Raw genomic sequence first — 19,022 nt, forward strand, 5'->3', positions numbered from 1 at the left:
TCTGTGATCTTTCCTCCAGCATTTGTAGTGGTTTGAATCTGCTTCTTCCGGTTGTCAGTTCCAGCTGTCCATTGCAGCGGTCGGCATATTGGGTCCAGGTCAATGTGCTTATTGATCAATCACAGGAAAGATCACAGAAGCCCTACACAGGAGGCTCCCAAGCACTGAGGATGTCACCCAGACAGGGGACGAAACATCTGCAACACAAATTCCCAGCTCGGCAAACAGAAGCACAACAACGAGCACCCGAGCGACAAATCTTCTTACACACTTTGAACCTAATCTTTGCTAGTTAATCAAATATAATCACCAAAATAGATAGCTTCCATGGTGGTGATATTTATCCAAATCTAACTTAAAAGGATGCATAATAGAACTTGACTCCAAGTATGACAAGTTTAATTATTTTTAGCTCTAAATCACCAACTACAAATTACTCACTTCCCGACTCCTCAGAGCCTGTCCACTACCTACAAGGCACAAGCTATTACTTCCTCTCCGCTTACCTCAAGGCATGTACTCCAAAATTCAAGCAGCTCAATATTGTGCTGAGACAAAGCTGCATGTTCAATTAGTAACCTTCAACTTTCACTCCCTTCACCAACAATGCACAATGGCAGTAGTATGTATCACCTACAAGTTACACTGCAGCAACTGGCCAAGACTTTTTTTTGCACCTTCCAGATCTATGACCACTACCACCTAAAAAGTGAAAGGCAGTAGACGCATGGGAATACCATTATCCATGGATTTTTTTCTAAAAAAAAAAGGTAATTTAAAAAAAAATCAATTTTAATTCTTTCACAATCAATATTACAGAATGCTTTGTTCCAGGAATTACACACTTGTAAATCACCTAAGCAATTTACATTTGAATTCCAAAAATGTTACACATTCTTCAATTGATGATGATAACCAAAAAGGAAAATAAACCACAAAAGTTCCAAACACAAAAGAATGCTCAAACTAGTCAATAACAGTTGTTCTGCTGTAATGTGTCCATTTCTGATGAAGGGCTTATGTCCAAAACGTCGAATTTCCTGTTCCTTGGATGCTGCCTGACCTGCTGCGCTTTTCCAGCAACACATTTTCAGCTCTGCTGTAATGTGTGTTTCGTTAACACAAATTCGCTATAACACGATTGACAAATTGGGGACACTGTTTCTAAAGCATGAAGTTTTAAAGTGTGTATTGGTTATAAAGTGATTCCAGCCCCATTAGTTTAAATGGTGCTGCTATTATACGATTTTCTTATAACAGGATTGTACGAGAATGGAACTACCGCGTTATAGCGGAACTGACTGTAATTGTAAGATATGCAAAGCACAGAGAAGTTAGCTGACAAAATACAAGTTGAGTTAAAAAAAAATACAGAACACTCAACATGAAAAGTTCTGTAAGTTAGTACACTTTTGTCAAAGAAAATTGAATGTCAATTCAAAGAAAAACATTTGCATGCAAGTGGTTAGAATCTGCAAGGTACTGCCTGAAATATGGTGGAGACAGGTCCAATGGAGCCTTTCAAAAAAGAGCTGAATAATGTTCTGAAAAGAGCTACAGGGAAAAGCAAATGGAGCAAGCACAGATATGACTAGTCAAATGTTGTAATCATTCTCTGATTCTACAACTTAGGATGGTCACATACACTCTATAAAACACAGCTTCCACATTTGCTAAAATATTTAATAAGCTGAGATAATTAAATATTTCAATGCCACAGATTGTTAATTGCAGTAACATCCCTAAATAGCGGGGAATTGAGCTGAAATCTTTGCACAATGTGAGGATGTAGCACAGAAAACTGGATGAAGACAGACAAGACTTAACCCTCATCTGTAAGCAGCATGTGGAAGCTTTTGACAGCATAGCTACATAATTTGGGAGAAGATTTGTAGCTCGGGTGCTCGTTGTTGTGGTTCTATTCGCCGAGCTGGGAATTTGCGTTGCAAACGTTTCATCCCCTGTCTAGGTGACATCCTCAGTGCTTGGGAGCCTCCTGTGAAGCACTTCTGTGATGTTTCCTCCTGCAATTATAGTGGTTTGTCTCTGTCGCTTCGGTTGTCAGTTCTAGCTGTCCGCTGCAGTGGCCGGTATATTGGGTCCAGGTCGATGTGTTTGTTGATAGAATCTGTGGATGAGTGCCATGCCTCTAGGAATTCCCTGGCTGTTCTCTGTTTGGCTTGCCCTACAATAGTAGTGTTGTCCCAGTTGAATTCATGTTGCCTGTCATCTGCGTGTGTGCTACTAAGGATAGCTGGTCATGTCGTTTCGTGGCTAGGTGGTGTTCATAAGCACTAGCTTTCAGAGCGCCGCTCCTTCATCAGGTGGTTGGCTTCAGCACTTGATGAAGGAATGGCGCTCCGAAAGCTAGTTCTTACAATTAAACCTGTTGGACTGTAACCTGGTGTTGTGTGATTTTTAACTGTGTCCTTCTTTGTCTGTATATATAGAAACTAGTGGTAGTGGATCATGTCTTTTGGTGGCTAGTCGGTGTTCATGTATCCTGCTGGCAAGTTTTCTGCTAATTTGTCCAATTTAGTGCATGGTATTTTGTAAATGACCTTAGTTTTGCTGGTAGCATCTAATGGACCCTTTAGATTCATCAGTCGCTGTTTAAGTGTGTTGGTAGGTTTGTGGGCTACCATGATACCAAAGGGCCTGAGTAATCTGGAAGTCATTGATGTGAGGTAATGTGGCGATAAACCCGACCCCACAACTACTAAACAGTATCTCATCCTTTTTAAAAAGTCCTTTTAGAAATCAGGAGAATTAAACAGAACAGACTTTGAAAATATAAACCAAATGGATCAAACACACCACACTTCTACAGATTATGAAAAATTCAGAAACTTGGGTCCCCCTCAGACCCATAGTCTCCCTACCTGGTACACTAACATGCAGACTAGCCAAGGAGCTCCACCAAAAACTAAAACACCTAATTGAAGATTCATGTCACTCCATCCAAGAATTCTTGAACATCAAAAGACACCAAGATAGCAGAGGATGAAATAATGGTCTCCTTTGACATTATAGCTCTTTTCACATCAATTAACATCCACCTGGCCAAAGAAACACTGGGCGGCACGGTGGCACAGTGGTTAGAACTGCTGCCTCACAGTGCCAGAGCCCTGGATTCAATCTCCGCCTCGGGCAACTGTCTGTGTGGAGTATGCACATTCTCCCCATGTCTGCGTAGGTTTCCTCCGACAGTCCAAAAATGTGCAACTTAGGTGAATTGGCCGTGCTAAATTGCCCCCAGTGTTAGGTGTAGGGGGGGAGAAATGGGTTTGGGTGGTTTGCTCTTCGGAGGGTCGTTGTGAACTTGTTAGGCCGAAGGGTCTGTTTCCACACTAAGTAATCCAATTAATCTAATCCATTACTGTGAAAACCAGGACAACAAACACCAGCAACCTCATCAGCAATGACAGCATTCTCGCGCTAGTGGACCTGTGCCTCACCACCCACTTCACATTCAATACCAAAACCTACAAACAAGTCAATGGAACACCCATGGAAATCACCAATATCAGGTCTCATAGCGGAAGCAGTAATGCAGAGACTTGAACAAGCTGCCCTCCCACCTATACAACCCAAACTCTGGGTCCGCTATGTGGATGACACCAAAACTGAACAAATTAGAGGAAACTGCGACATCACCAACAATATCCTGACAGGAATAAAATTCACAAAAGAGGAGAACGGCAACAGACTCCCATCCTAGACATAAAAGTTGTACAGTTAATGGAGAGCTTTTAACCAGCGTCTACAGAAAAACAAACACAGACCAAATATTTAACTTCAGAAACAATTTGCCCAACACCCACAAATGGAGCTGCATCAAGATATTATTTCAATGAGCTACATCACACTGCAGCACTCAAGTACTACAAACAGCAGAAGAAACATGGTCATTTATAAAATACCACGCAAGAACTGCAAAAAAATCACTAATTCAGACAAACTAGCAGGAAACTTGCCACCAGAATATATGAACACCAAAAGACACGACCCACTATCACTAGTTTCGATACGTCCAGACAAAGGAGGACACCACTTTTGACTGGGACAACACTCACAACAAATTTACGCACAAGAATTCTCAGTGGCATGGCATTCTAACCAGAACTGCATCAATAAATACATCGACTTAGATCCCATCTACCTTCCCTTGAAAAAAAAACTGAAAATGACATCACCCACCTTAAGATACCAAGACCAAAACTTATAAATAGAGAGGCAGGACATACCACCAGCGCTTCACCTAGACTCTAACTGATGAGGTTACCTAGTCATGGTGACAAAATGTCTGAAAACAAACCTTCCAGGTCAATGAGCTAACTTACTTACTTACCATCAACCTGAGCTACAAATCTTCTCTAAAATTAGAAAAGTAAATTAGATAGTGTAAAATGGGTTGCCGATTCCTTATTACTGGTTTTGCACTGTCAGTCAAATTTCAAATCCTTCACCTTACTCAATGAAAATCTTGATTTGACTGAATTATGTGTAAGCAGAAATTATTTTTTTAAAAAGAACAGAATAGATACATTATACTCAACTAATTTAGTTGTCCAAGAGCCAAAACCTAAAAAATTACATAGAAGAACTTCAGTTTGGTTATTACTTTCTGCTTGGCATTCGTAAACCTGCAATCAGACTGAAGTATTCTTAAAGAAAATTGATTAGCTGTTTGCCTCACCCATTAAACAATGAACATTAGTGTTTAGTGTGCAATCTTGCAGGTAAGTCTCAAAGGTTATTTATCTTCAAGTAGTTAAAAATCACACAACACCAGGTTATAGTCCAACAGGTTTAATTGGAAGCACACTAGCTTTCAGAGCGACGCTCCTTCATCAGGTGATTGAAGGCCGAAGGAGCGTCGCTCCGAAAGCTAGTGTGCTTCCAATTAAACCTGTTGGACGATAACCTGGTGTTGTGTGATTTTTTTTAACGGTGTACACCCTAGTCCAACACCGGTATCTCCAAATCATATCTTCAAGTATGGTTTGTCATTAAGTCTTGGACAACTTTAACAATAAAAATGCCCAACATTAGCACTTGAAAATGAAACCAATTTGGTTTGTCCCATTTAACTTTGAATAATTTTATATCAATAGGCATGGATTATCCAGCTTATTAGGGGTTAAAGTCATCTTAGCCCCAGAGGAATATAGGGTTGCTGTTGGGTGTTGGATTAATCTTAAAGTCATGACACCTCAAGTGAGGAGTGAAATTGAGAAGCAGGACCTTCTTGATTACGTAGACTGGGAAAGGAGAGATGTGAGAAGGATGTGTAAGAGCAAGAATGAAGACTTTTAAACTGAGGCAGTCAGATGTGGAACTGGTAAAGGTCAGAAAATACAAGGATGATGAGTGAATTAGATTTGAAAAGAGTAAAGATCAGGCAGAGTTTATGATGAGCATAAGACAAAATTAGGTACAAAATGGAAGGCTAACCAGGGAAGCATTAGAATGCTCAAGTCTCAAGGTAAAAAAGGTATGGATGAGCATTTCAGTCGCAACACAAGTAAAGAACAAGCAGCCATGCAATATTGCGCAGGAGAAGAACATGCAGCTTTGCTGACTGAATGTGCGGTTAGAATCCTAACTTGAGACATATTTAACTGAGGAGGTTCTGGACATTTCAATCAATTTGTATAATTAAAAAGATGGAAATGGTGTACAAGAAATGGAGTTTGTGATGAGGACCTATAACATTAATTTCCCAATATTTAGTAGCAGGAAATTTTTGTTCATCCAATGCATGTTAAATCGTGACACAGAGACAATTGAAAAGGTCAAAATATACAATTACATCCATCTACTTGTATCTTCCCTGACTTCATATTTACCTTAAAGCATCTTTCCATTCATTTATTTTTGAAAAAGAGCAGGTTTAACAATGAAGTGCATTGCCTATAATTCTTTAATTGGTATAGCCAAATATCACCCTGAATGGCTAAGATGCTGTTCAAAGATGTTGGACTCAAGGGAGGAGTGATGAAAGACACACAGGAAGGCGTAGGGTGGGAGGGGGAGTCATGACAAAATAGAGGGAATTAGCGGGGTTGAGAGACAATCAACAGCATGGGGGAGAGAAAGGTCAGAAAGGAGTCAAGGGAAGGGAAGAGATGGGAGAGTCGGCGGAGGAGTTGCAAAAGAAAGAGGGGGGTGTGGCAGAAGGGGACTTCAGGGGTTAAAAAGGGACAGTGTTAAGGGAGAGGAAGACTGCAAGGTAGTTAAGGTCGGGAGAAAGAGAAAGCAAAGTTGAGGGGATAGAGAAAAGAGTTCTTCTAATGATGACAATGGCATTAAGAGTGGGTTTGAGTATTGAAATTTAGCAAATCATTAAGTAAGGTGTCATGAAGATCAAGGCCACATTTTGTTCTTTAATTTTTACAGTCATTAAGGCAACGTACATCAGTGATTCCAAAATTTATTCTTATTGTGAACATGAGCATCTTTGCTCACATTCTCATTTAACTTTATATCTTCAATGTTAAATGTAAATCATGCCAATTTGCAATATAACAAGGACAGAGAAAGGACGTTCAGAGAACCCAAGATTTTCTGCTTTTTTTAATGCAAATTGAAATTTACACACCTGCTTCACTCAGCTCAACACCTAATTGCCTAAATCACAACAAAATGCTACTCAGTTTTAGACAGAGCAAAATCTTGCTCACTTGGTGATAGTAGAGACATAGACTTAACTTTTTGCCACTCTCCTGTTGTATAACTACCTGTGTTTAAATATAAGCAGGCAGGGATTCATTTGAATTGCCGTCAATAAGCACAGATCAAAACTCATGCCATTGGACTTAGAGCCGGTAATTATAAACTGTGTAAAGATCGGCCTAAGCTCTATCCCTCACCACTGGCTTCTGGGATAGTCCCCAGAACACATTTCCATCATTTTTGTAACAATAAATTTGTAAAAGTTTGAAAATATGCTTGATTTTAGACAAACAATCTTAACAGTTCTACTTTAAAATCAATAGTGGGAAAACCGCTACATAATCAGCTTATTGGGTTGTGGGTTCAGTTAGCTGTATGGGTGGTTTATGAGGCAGAATGATGGGAACAGTATGGCTTCAATTCCCATACCAGCTGAGGTTGCCCCAAAGAGCTCTCCTTCTCAACCTCTCCCCTTGCCTGAGGTGTGGTGACCCTCAGGTTAAATAACCACCAGCAATCTCTCTAAAGAGAAAGCAGCCCTATTGGATCTATGGCAACTTTACTTTTTACCAACTTAAGAACGTTTCCAACTTTCAGTTTAACATTTTTATCCTACATTAAGTGTTAAGAAGGAGGAAGATGATTTTAGTTAAGTTTTGTTTTGAGGAGTTTTTAGGAGCTTGGTGTTGGAGTGTGCAGAGGCCATGTTTTTTTTAGAAACATTCTTAATTGGGCTTTATAATGTTGCAGTAAAGAAATACTGGTTAACAGATGAATGAATTATAAACAGATGAATGTTGTGCTGTTGCAGGGGTCCAGGGACATAGGTACAGACAAATCTAGAAGTTAGTCAGCTAGGAAGTGGGTCCAGATTAGAGAAAGACCGCTGGACCAGAATTTAAGAAACTCATGTCTGTTTTGAAATTCAGGTACAGGCAGTCCCTAGGATTCAAACAGGCTCTGTCCGAGTTTGTTTCCAAGTCAATTTGTTCATGTGTCAGAACACAGTGCAGGACGAAATAAAATAGCCATTTGAAAGTTCAAGGAAACACTCAAGCCTGATCTTTAGAACTAATATTAATATACCCCTGCATAGGAATGCACTCTTAGGTGCAGCATTCATAAATCAGGGACCTTCTGTCATAGTGAATTTAGTTTGTTTTACGTATCTCAGGGAGACATACCAACTGAAGCAAAAAAGGCATCTGGTGAACGGGCAGAAAGTCGCTGGAGGAAAACGGGTTTCAGCTATGCGAAGAAACCTTGTTTATATAGATAGTAGCATGTCTTCGCTGGAGTTTTTGATGTTTGTACAGGTATTGCTGGCATAAAATGAATAGTATAAATCTATAGTGAAATACTTCCAACCTTTTGCTCAGTGTAATAGAGTTCATGACTAACTTGTTTAATAAACATTTTACTCTGTGTTAATGTATAGTGGCAGATTCCAGCGCATGCATTTAGTCACAAACCACCCATGTTGAAAAGAATTATGCATCCAAATCTAGGTTTCACTCAGATCTGATTTGTCCAGTATTATCAGCAGCTGAGATCTTAACAAACTGCCTTTATTAGTGTCGATATTCAGTAGCATTTTTGAATGAAGACACAGTATCAGTTTAAGAGGTTGATGCAAGTTGACATGCAATATCAATACTTAGCAACAGTTTTGCTACATTAGTTAGAAATCCCAATTCTTCAAAAAAAAATTGGGAGTATGAATATTTGGATCCAGAAATATTCAAATTGTTTTTGTACCTGTTATTCGACCATTATGCTCCTTCAGTTCATGATTCTTGATCCACTGGTTTCCACTTTTCTTATAAATATGAACCTCGTGGTTATTAGGGCTAAGTGCTATCTCTGTAGAAATCAGAAAAAACAACTAGTAAAAAAAAGCACTGGTAATCACCAATTCAATCTTTACTGATAAGAAATGTCCTGGAACTTTCAATTCAAGATTTCTCACGATAATTTAATTATTTTAATAGATCAAATCAAATGCTGTCTCCAAATTGACCTGGTAAGTTGCAGATTTATCCTAAGAGGTAAAGGTACAGTTATAAACACCTGGATTTCCAATAAGTATGTAATTGTAATAAATATTAGATCATAGGAACTCAATATTCAACTTTCCAATGATAGAGTCGAGATAATCACATAATATGGTGAAGTTCAATTTCATAGACCCAGGATCTATCATCGGAAATCATACAAGCATGGTTTGTTTTGGAATAATACTATAAAATATTGTGCAATAAAGTCTTCCCTACAGACAGGACACAAGGCTTGTGGAACAACTTTTGAGACTCAAGGTCAACTAAATGAAAGTAACCCTCTGTTTTTATTGATATCCTTGAAAGTGTAAATGCAGTTTACAAATACCATTTTGATTACAAATCATCAGAATGTACCACATGCTGCTCCAAAACTGTATCATAATGATCAATTCTAAGTGGAGTTTATCAATCATCAATGTACTAGTGGAGACTTCAGTAAAAAATTTTCAACCTTTAGCCTTTGTTGAGATAGGAAACTCAAATCCATTTCCATCTGGCCATTAGCTTTGATACATGCGCTGAAAACGTGTTGAATGGGTGGGGACAATTCGTAAACCAACAAAGTATCAGACAGTCATAGAGATGCAGGGAAACAGACCTTTTAGTCTAACCCGCCCATGCTGACCAGATATCCCAAATTAATCTAGTCCTATTTGCCAGCACTTGGTCAATATCCCTCTAAACCTTTCCTATTCATATACCCATCCAGATGCCTTTTAAATTTTGTAACTGTAGCAGCTTCCACCACTTCCTCTGGCAGCTAACTCCATGCACGCATCATCCTCTGTGTGAAAATGTTGCCCCTTAGGTCTCTTTTAAATCTTTCCCCTCTCACCCTAAGCTTATGCCCTCTAGCTCTGAATTCCCCCAACCCAGGGGAAAGACCTTGCCTACTAACTCTATCCATGCCCCTCGTGATTTTATAAACCTCTATAAGGTTACCCCTCAGCATCCTTCAGATTTAAACTTTCTCTCTCCAAAGCTGGAAATGCTGAAAAACTGAACTACCTGTCCATCATTCAAGATTATATATCCATCACAGTGTGGTGCTTTGTTTCAGGCTAACATACCAACTTCAAAAATCATCCTCTTTTCTGCCAATCTCTTGCAGAGACACCAATTTAAAGTACTTATTCAATATCTATCTAAGTTTATGATTTTATTCTAAACTAGCATTCTCTTATTGCAGGAATCCTACCTTGCTTTAACAATTATAAAGTTATCAGTAAATTTGAAGTCTATGTCCCTTTCAATTTTCCATCCCCCCCATCTCCCTGTGCCTCCATAAATGGAGATTATTTCCTCATTCTTAAATCCTCAAAAGGCTCCTTATTTTAATTAGCTTCTAACTTCTAGTTATCAGTGGGATCTTGAAGGCAATAGTTTAGTAAACTGCTTTACCTGAAAGCAACAGAAATTATTCATAAAACATTGTGCCAACAAAAGCGCAACACAGGAGTGACTGACTATTTTTCCTACAATTTAAAAGGTGACTCCACTAAACGATATTAACTGTAAGCACATAGTTTGAAACGTACTAATTCGTGCAAATGCAACAACAGCATTTTCTTAAGGAAACTGATACTATAATCTTGAGCAGTGGAAATACTCCTAATGTGTGATTAACTCACCAGGAGTCATACATTTCTCTCTAAATAAATAAAGGTTAGCTCAGAAGAGTCATACCAGACTCAAAACATTAACTCATTTTCTCTCTCCACAGATGCTGCCAAACTTGCTGAGTTTCTTCAGTATTTGTTAAAGGTTAGTGCAGAAGTAATTAAATATAGCCTTTTAACTTTTTAATATGGATTTAACAGGAATGTTAACAGTCAGTTACGCAATAATTACCTAGCGTTATCAAGGGCCTAATAGTAATTATCACTGGACAGTTAATCCAGAAACCCAGGTAAATATCCTGGACACCTGAGTTTGAATCCCACCACAGCCAATGCTGGAATTTGAATTCAATAAGAACCTGGAATTAAGAATCGAATAGTAACCACAAATCCATTGTCAATTGTCGGAAAAACCCAGCCACACTCAGTGGGCTGAATGGCTTACTTTTGCTCCTGTCTGAAGATCTTATTTACCTCTTGGATACAAGAGTTAGCCAGTACAAAGTCCATGTTTGATAAGTGCCAAAGCGTAATTGCTTTCAACATAAAAGCACCAACCTAAGAGCATAATTAATAATCTATTTTATCTTAAAAATAGGTTATTAATGCTGGTTTAGAAAAACATCTCGAAACATAACTTACGTGTCCGATCTTGATTCCAGGCATGGCAGGTGATTGGCTCAAACAAGAATTGATGACGAGACATTCTAGTGTCAAAATTTCCGTATGACTATCACAGAACCTGTAAGTTTATAGAGTGAAATAACATTTTAGTTTCAAACACAAACCTACATCATGAAATGAATGCTACTCGTGAAAGGGTTTTAATTAAATGAGTATTTAAACAATGTGTCCAAATTATTACAATGAAGGTTGTCACACAAAATATATATAAAATATCACTTGTGGCTTAAGTTCAACAGTATATAAGTAAACAGTATTGACTATAAAGGAAGAAATTTTTAAAAAAAAAAGCATGTGAAAAACAACTGTTATTTACTCACTTCACATTAAATGAAAATCCTAACCATACCCCTTTGAATACTGGACAGTTATTTTTGGAAGGAGGCAATTTTCAGCATTCAAGATTTTCTGAGTAAATTCATGATGCATTATTTCTGGTTGTAAAGCACTTTAAGATTTCCTGAGGGTCAGCTAAATTGCTTTCTCGTCTCCAACTGAATAGCAGCCCTATTGCCTCTGGAAATATCACTAAGGGGGAAAAACGATATTCATTATAGAAGCACAACTAGTCAACATCCTGCAACTTTAAAAATTTTGATAAAGCTTAAGACCACATCACTGTGAAAACTGTAGGTATGCACTTGTCTTATAATCATTGCGTTCAAAGGGTGGGTATTCTGGAATGGTTCACTTTAATTACTCCAGAGCAATCAGCCAAAGCCCCTTTACAGCCTGAAGACATCAATGAAACACAAAGAATTCAAACATTTTTCTTGTGAACTCCAAAATGTTTTGATAATTATGTACCTACCATTTCACACAAGCACAAGAATGTAGACAAGAGAGTTAATCACACTTTAGGAGTATTTTCCTTGCCCAGTGTACTTATTGGTTTCAAAGTCTGAAAAACAGTTCTACCTGTACAACTTACTTACACAACTTTTAGCACTGAAAAATAACCCAACTCCTTTTGAATTTGAAGGTGACCTGTTTCATATATTATGTAGCAGTGTGCAGACCAAAAATAGTTAAGAGCTGTTTCTATTCAATCCTTTCTGATCAAGGGTAACTAGGGAGAGAACAGGTTCTCTCAAAGATCAGCAAGGTGGCCTTTGTGAGGAGCCACAGAAAATGGGGGAGATAATAAATGAATATTTTGCATCAATATTTACTGTGGAAAAGGATATGGAAGATATAGACAGTAGGGAAATAGATGGTGACATCGTGGAAAATGTCCAGATTACAGAGGAGGAAGTGCTGGATGCCTTGAAATGGTTAAAGGTGGATAAATCCCCAGGGCCTGGTCAGGTGTACCTGGGAAGCTAGAGAAGTGATTGCTGGGTCTCTTGCTGAGATATTTGTTTCCTCTATAGTCACAGGTGAGGGCCAGAAGACTGGAGTTTGACAAACGTGGTGCCACTGTTTAAGAAGGTTGGTAAAGACAAGCCAGGGAACTATAGACTGGTGAGCCTGACCTCAGTGGTGGGCAAGTTGTTGGAGGGAATCCTGAGGGACAGGATGCACATGTATTTGGAAAGGCAAAGACTGATTAGGGATAGCCAACATGGCTTTGTGCGTGGGAAATCATGTCTCACAAACTTGATAGAGTTTTTTGAAGTAAAAAAGACTGATGATGGCAGAGCAGATGTAATCTATAGGGACTTCAGTAAGGCGGTCGACAAGGTTCCCCATGGGAGACTGATTAGCAAGGTTAGATCTCATGGAATAAAGGGAGAACTAGCCATTTGGATACAGAACTGGCTCAAAGGTAGAAGACAGAGGATAGTGGTGGAGGGTTGTTTTTCAGAATGGAGGCCTGTGACCAGTGGAGTGCCACAAGAATCAGTGCTGGGCCCTCTACTTTTTGTCACTTACATAAATGATTTGGATGTGAGAAGAAGAGGTACAGTTAGTAAGTTTGCAGATGACACCAAAATTGGAGGTGTAGTGGACAGCAAAGAGGGTTACCTCAGATTACAATAGGATCTGGACTAGATGGGCCAATGAGCTGAGAAGTGGCAGATGGAGTTTAATTCAGATAAATGCGAGGTGCTGCATTTTGGGAAAGCAAATCTTAGCACGACTTATACACTTAATGATAAGATCCTAGGGAGTGTTGCTGAACAAAGAGATCTTGGAGTGCAGGTTCATAGCTCCTTGAAGGAGGAGTCACAGGTAGATAGGTTAGTGAAGAAGGCATTTGGTATGCTTTCCTTTATTGGTCAGAGTATTGAGTACAGGAGTTGGGAGGTCATGTTGCAGCTGTACAGGACATTGGTTAGGCTACTGATGGAATATTGCCTGCAATTCTGGTTTCCTTCCTATGGAAAGATGTTGTGAAACTTGAAAGGGTTCAGAAAAGATTTACAAGGATGTTGCCAGGGTTGGAGGACCTGAGCTACAGGGAGAGGCTGAACAGGCTGGGGCTGTCTTCCCTGGAGCGTCAGAGGCTGAGGGGTGATCTTATAGAGGTTTACAAAATCATGAGGGGCATGGATAGGATAAATAGACAAAGTCTTTTCCCTGGGTTTGGGGAGTCCAGAACTAAAGTCATAGGTTTAGGGTGAGAGGGGAAAGATAATAAAAGAGACCTAAGGGGCAACATTTTCACGCAGAGGGTGGTATGTGTCTGGAATGAGCTGCCAGAGGATGTGGTGGAGGCTGGTACAATTGCAACATTTAAGAGGCATTTGGATGGGTATATGAATAGGAAGGGTTTGGAGGGATATGGGCCGGGTGCTGGCAGGTGGGACTAGATTGGGTTGGGATAACTGGTCGGCATGGACGGGTTGGACCGAAGGGTCTGTTTCCATGCTGTACATCTCTATGACTCTAAGTGAACCAATCTTCTATACAGATGACTGAGGGGCAAATCAAGTGTACTGAAGGTCATCGAACACTATATAATAGCAGGGAGTACATTACACTTTGCCGACTTCATGGATGCAGACGAACAACTAGCAGTTGCTTAGTTTGCCTCAACAGTTGAATATTAATTAGGCAGCTGTAATTAGGAACATTTCACTCTCCATATCATGGCTCATGTTTTTGACAAGTTTTGATGAAGTAATTCCATTACACTTGCACCTTTTAGCTGTATTAACTGGAATATATTTTGATCCAAAACAACAAGAGACTGATTGTTCTACATTTAAGCAAATGCTAGAACCGAATATTCTGTTTGTCAGAAAAGTATATAATAGAAATGTACAGTCAGTTCTGCTATAAAACAGTAGTTCCATTCTTGTGCAAGTCCATGTTCTAAGAAAATTGTGTAAAAGCAGCATTTAAACTAATGGGGCTGAATTGCGTTATAACCAATACATACTTTAAAACTTCATGCTTTAGCAATAATGTCCCCAATTCATCAATCGCGTTGTATCAAATTTGTGTTAATGAAACGTGCATCATAGCAGAACAACCTGTACTGTGTATTTGGGAACCATCTCAGCTGTTGTCCAAAGTCCAAATGAAGGTGCTGAGAAAACTTTAAGCTTCTTCACAAATAGAAATGTGACAGTATTAAGTTATACATTTATTTACAGAAGAAAGATATTATTAATGGCTATAAAGCACATCAGCCAAATATTTGTGAATCTTTTTTACAGCAATGTCACTGTGGCCAATTCTTCAAGCTTTCAAACATTCCCAAGTAAAATAAAATTTACTGGAGTTCTTACCATTAAAGCTACCATTTTAATGAAGTTCAACTCAACTACTAGGCTAAAAAAAGTTAATTTTGAAATCAAATCAAATATACTAATTTCCCTATTAACAATGGCAGACAACACAAGAGATTGAAGATTACCTGCATAACAGAATACATTCCATCTGAGATGCCAAATTCAACATCTGCTTTAGTGTTGGTAGTACATTCTGACTTTAAAATGTTAATGCTTATTATGAATTATTACTATGTTTTTCATATCTAGTACAGAATATTCAAGAATTTGGGACAGTGGACATCATTCACTGCAGAATATACTGAAATATTCTACATACCAGTCACTGAAGTTAATCCTTCATCTACAGTATCAGAACATTAGGATTGCTAGTGACAAACTGAATCTCAGCACTTGGATTAGACACATTTGGCACTGAATCTCATTTGAAAAGGTAACTGAAATGCTGATTAGCAAAACCACACAAATAGAAACCTCACATTCTGCCAGCTAGCTAGGATTAACACTTCCAATCAAACATTTCAAGAATTTGCTTGCTGCCAATTGTAGTTGGCTGGTTATTTGATTAACCACAATTAAAAGGTTAATTGAAATATTCATAATAGATGCATAGATAACTTCAAAATTTCCAGATGTTGAATCTGCAAGATTGACAATACTGCATCACAAATAAAACCCACTCAATTCCTGCTTCCTACACCAATTAATGACACAATAGTATGTCAGTAACAGAAGGAATAAGAGCTTTAGTGTTGCCAAAATGGTAATTTGGAAAATAAACAGCAGTTTATATTGTGCAGTTTGGATTGGATTTTTAAAAAATGGACTGCAACATAAGACACTTTTGAGATTTTTTTTATTCGCTAGAGGGACGTTGGTGTCGTTGGTTGACCACCATTTAATGATGGTCCCTATTTGCCCCTGAAAGGTGAAGGAGAGTGGCCTCGAACTGCTGCAGTCCATATACTGTAGGTAGAGCCACAATAATCTTAGGAAGGGAAAGGCAGGATTGTGACACTGAAAAATGGTGACATATTTCCACGTCAAGAGGGTGATTGGCTTGAAGGGGAACTTGCAAGCAGTGAGGTTTCCACATTTCTGCTGCACTTGTCCTAAGCCTAAATGGAAGTGGTTGTGTCTCTGGAAAGTGCTGTCTAAGAATCTTTAGCAAATTTTTGCAGTGCATCCCATAGATAGTACATACTGCTACTGAGCATACCTGGTGGAGAGAATAGATGCAGTGCCAATCAAGCTGGCTGTTTTGTCCTGGGTAGTGTCAAGCTTCTTGACAGTTGATGTAGCTGCATTCAGCCAGGCAAGGGGGAATATTCCATCACACTTTTGACTTGTGTCTTGTAGATGGCGGACAGGTTTTGGGAAGTCAGGAGGTATATTTCTAGCATCTGATCCACTGTTGTGACTAATGTATTTACATGGTGAGTCTAAGCAAATGTGAGGACTGCAGATACTGGAAATCAGAGTCTAGGTTAGAGTAGTGCCGGAAAAGCACAGTGGCCCCCTGCTCCTCGGATGCTGCCTGATCTGCTGTGCTTTTCCAGCACTACTCTAATCTAGACACATGGTGAGTCGAGTTGAGTTTTTGGTCAATAGGATGTTGATCGTGGTGAATTCAGTGACGGTAATATGGAATTTCAAGGAGCTGAGGTTGTAATGTCTCTTATTGGAGATACAGAAAGTGAAGACTGCAGATGCTGGAGATCAGAGCTGAAAATGCATTTCTGGAAAAGTGCAGCAGGTCAGGCAGCATCCAAGAAGCAGGAGAATTGACGTTTCGGGCATGAGCCCTTCTTCAGGAATCAGGATTCCTGAAGAAGGGCTCATGCCCAAAACGTCAATTCTCCTGCTCCTTGGATGCTGCCTGACCTGCTGCGTTTTTCCAGCAACACATTTTCAGCTCTTATTGGAGATGGTCAATGGCTGGCATTTTATGTGGTGCAAATGTTACTTGCCACTTGCCAGCCCAAGCCTGGATATCATCCTGGTCTTGTTGCATTTAACACTACTTCAATATACAAGGAGTCACAAATGGCACTGAACATTGTGTAATCATCAGCTAAAATCCCAACTTCTGACTTTATGATGAAATAGCTGAACGTGGTTGGGTCTAGGACACTAGCCTGAGGAACTGCTGCTGAGATGACTGACCTACAACAACCATAACCATCTCCCTATGTACCAGGTATGACTCCAACCAGCAGAGTTAGCCCTGATTCCCACTGATTCCAGTTTTTCTAGGGCTCCTTGATTCTCCTTCCACCACTTTACTAATGATCAGGAGTAGATTAATGGGGTGATAATTGGCTGTGTTGGATTTGTCCTGCTTTTTATGTACAGGACATGCCGTGACAATTTTCCACATTGTCAGGTAGATATCAAACCACCTGCAACTGTACTGGAACAACTAAGTTTGCAGCAAGTTCTACATCACATGTAACCTATTTGTAAATGAAAACATACAATGACAAGAACAGAGCAGGACTTGACCCTGCTCTATTCAATTAAATCATGGTTGATCTGCAATCAAAATTGATTTGGCCATTTTGCATTTGGTTTAGAAAGATTTAAAATGTTCAGTTGAACTAACATGACCCATATAAGTAGACAGTGAATGTTACTTCAAACAGCGTGAAGCAGAGAGGGAATGGGAACAGAATGGCTTTTAACTTGAATGATACATCAGAAATTTGGTACAAGTGGAAATGCTGCACTTTATTCTTTTTATTTTATCTTCAGACAAGTGTGTGTAGCTTGAATAATTTTGGCTCAGATGTTTTGACCTGGAGCTCAAGCTGCAACTGCAAGCTGATAGTCAGAGACAGCAAAGTGTGAATTTGAGTCAAGGTAGCATTGGAATCAAGCATGGAGTGATAGAAGAGTCTTATCTCTTGACTTCAACTAACAAGCATGAGGTCTAAGCAGACAATTAAAAATTTAAAAACTGTTTGGATGAGAACAAGGACCGTGGGATAAATAGACAAACTGACCATAACACCATTACGCAGGAACCCATTTAAATGAACTCACTGATACCACTCCAAAACTGTAGCAAAGGCATTTTTAAACATAAATACATGTATCTATAGTAGAAATGCAACTATAGGCAGTTTCTTTTGCAGCAACGTAAATAAGAATATTGAGCAGATTAGATTTGAAAATTTTAACAGACTGCAGCTCCCATTTATGGTGGATTAAAAACTATTCAAATTGGTTAAAGTAATGCTTCAACCCTTGTAGCCATCAGAGGTCACCTGGTCTACTCAATGTGACCCAAATCAAGCAGGGAAGTTATTCCCATGAAAATATTGCCTATGTAAAAGTCAACCTCATGGCTTCTGATTGGGTTTTCAAAACTAATTTTGTCAATTTTTAAACTAGTATATACACTATATTTAAGACTTGCATTCTGAATGAATAGTCTTTGCTAATTTCACTTAAGATTGGTCCAGCTCTAACAATTAGACGGTACACTTTTAGCACTTAAACTAACCAGTTTAAAATATCTATCTTGTCTATTCATCTTAATATGAAACCTTTAATCAAAGAGAAATAATCAGAGTATATCTGCAAATTATTAAAAACTAATTCATGGAATAAATTGAATAATTTTAAACTCAGAATACAGATCTATAGAATTTCATGCTAAAAACAAACGTTAGATAATCTAAGATCCAGCCACATGTTTATGCAGACTTCCATTATTTCATACCATTTCCTAACAAGAAAAACTTTGAGAGACACTTTGAAGGAAGCATTGTCAAATATCAATAGAGTATAAAAACCACTGAATGAACATCCATGTTGTACTTTGTGGTTTTCTTGACAGTTAATGGGCTTTGATTTAACTACTGTGCAACAATACAAAGAATACAATCTTATTTTTGCTAAGGCAGATTGTTCTGAAACACAGATTAACAGTGATAATATGAAAAGGTTGAAGTGCATCTCTAGAGGTTAGTGCCACCCTGAGTGGAAATACTTGGGGACCATTTGTCATTGAATTGCAGTCAGCAATTTGTCTTTTAAGTAATGCCGGTAGTCTTTGAATGCGCAGTCAGGTGGATTTAAATATTGACCCAACACTCTGCTTCCTGTCTCTTTTAATCTAGAATGCAATATATTATTTATAGAGATTTTCACTTTTAACTTAATTGAAACATTGCATGCAATGAAGAAAAAGACAGTGGACATAAAGGACTCAAGGCTCATTTGCTCATTCACTGCCATTATATGTAGTAAGGCTTTTAGAGTATTTAGTATAATATCCATAGGTGATGGAG

General features: G+C 38.7%; 1 protein-coding gene across 2 annotated transcripts in view; it reads right to left on the bottom strand.

Annotated features, from left to right (window-relative positions):
- LOC132825499 (actin-related protein 2/3 complex subunit 1A-B) overlaps window positions 1-19,022 on the bottom strand; it is a 54,091-nt gene that overhangs the window by 25,511 nt on the left and 9,558 nt on the right. For both annotated transcript variants that reach the window (XM_060840831.1, XM_060840832.1), the window contains 2 exons: window positions 11,000-11,099; window positions 8,437-8,541 (listed from right to left, as the gene is read on the bottom strand). In XM_060840831.1, coding sequence (XP_060696814.1) covers window positions 8,437-8,541; window positions 11,000-11,063 — 169 coding nt within the window. In that variant the 5' untranslated portion in view covers window positions 11,064-11,099. The remainder of the gene's footprint in view (window positions 1-8,436; window positions 8,542-10,999; window positions 11,100-19,022) is intronic.

This window comes from Hemiscyllium ocellatum, chromosome 20 (assembly GCF_020745735.1).
Source record: "Hemiscyllium ocellatum isolate sHemOce1 chromosome 20, sHemOce1.pat.X.cur, whole genome shotgun sequence".
Lineage (NCBI taxonomy): Eukaryota > Metazoa > Chordata > Chondrichthyes > Orectolobiformes > Hemiscylliidae > Hemiscyllium > Hemiscyllium ocellatum.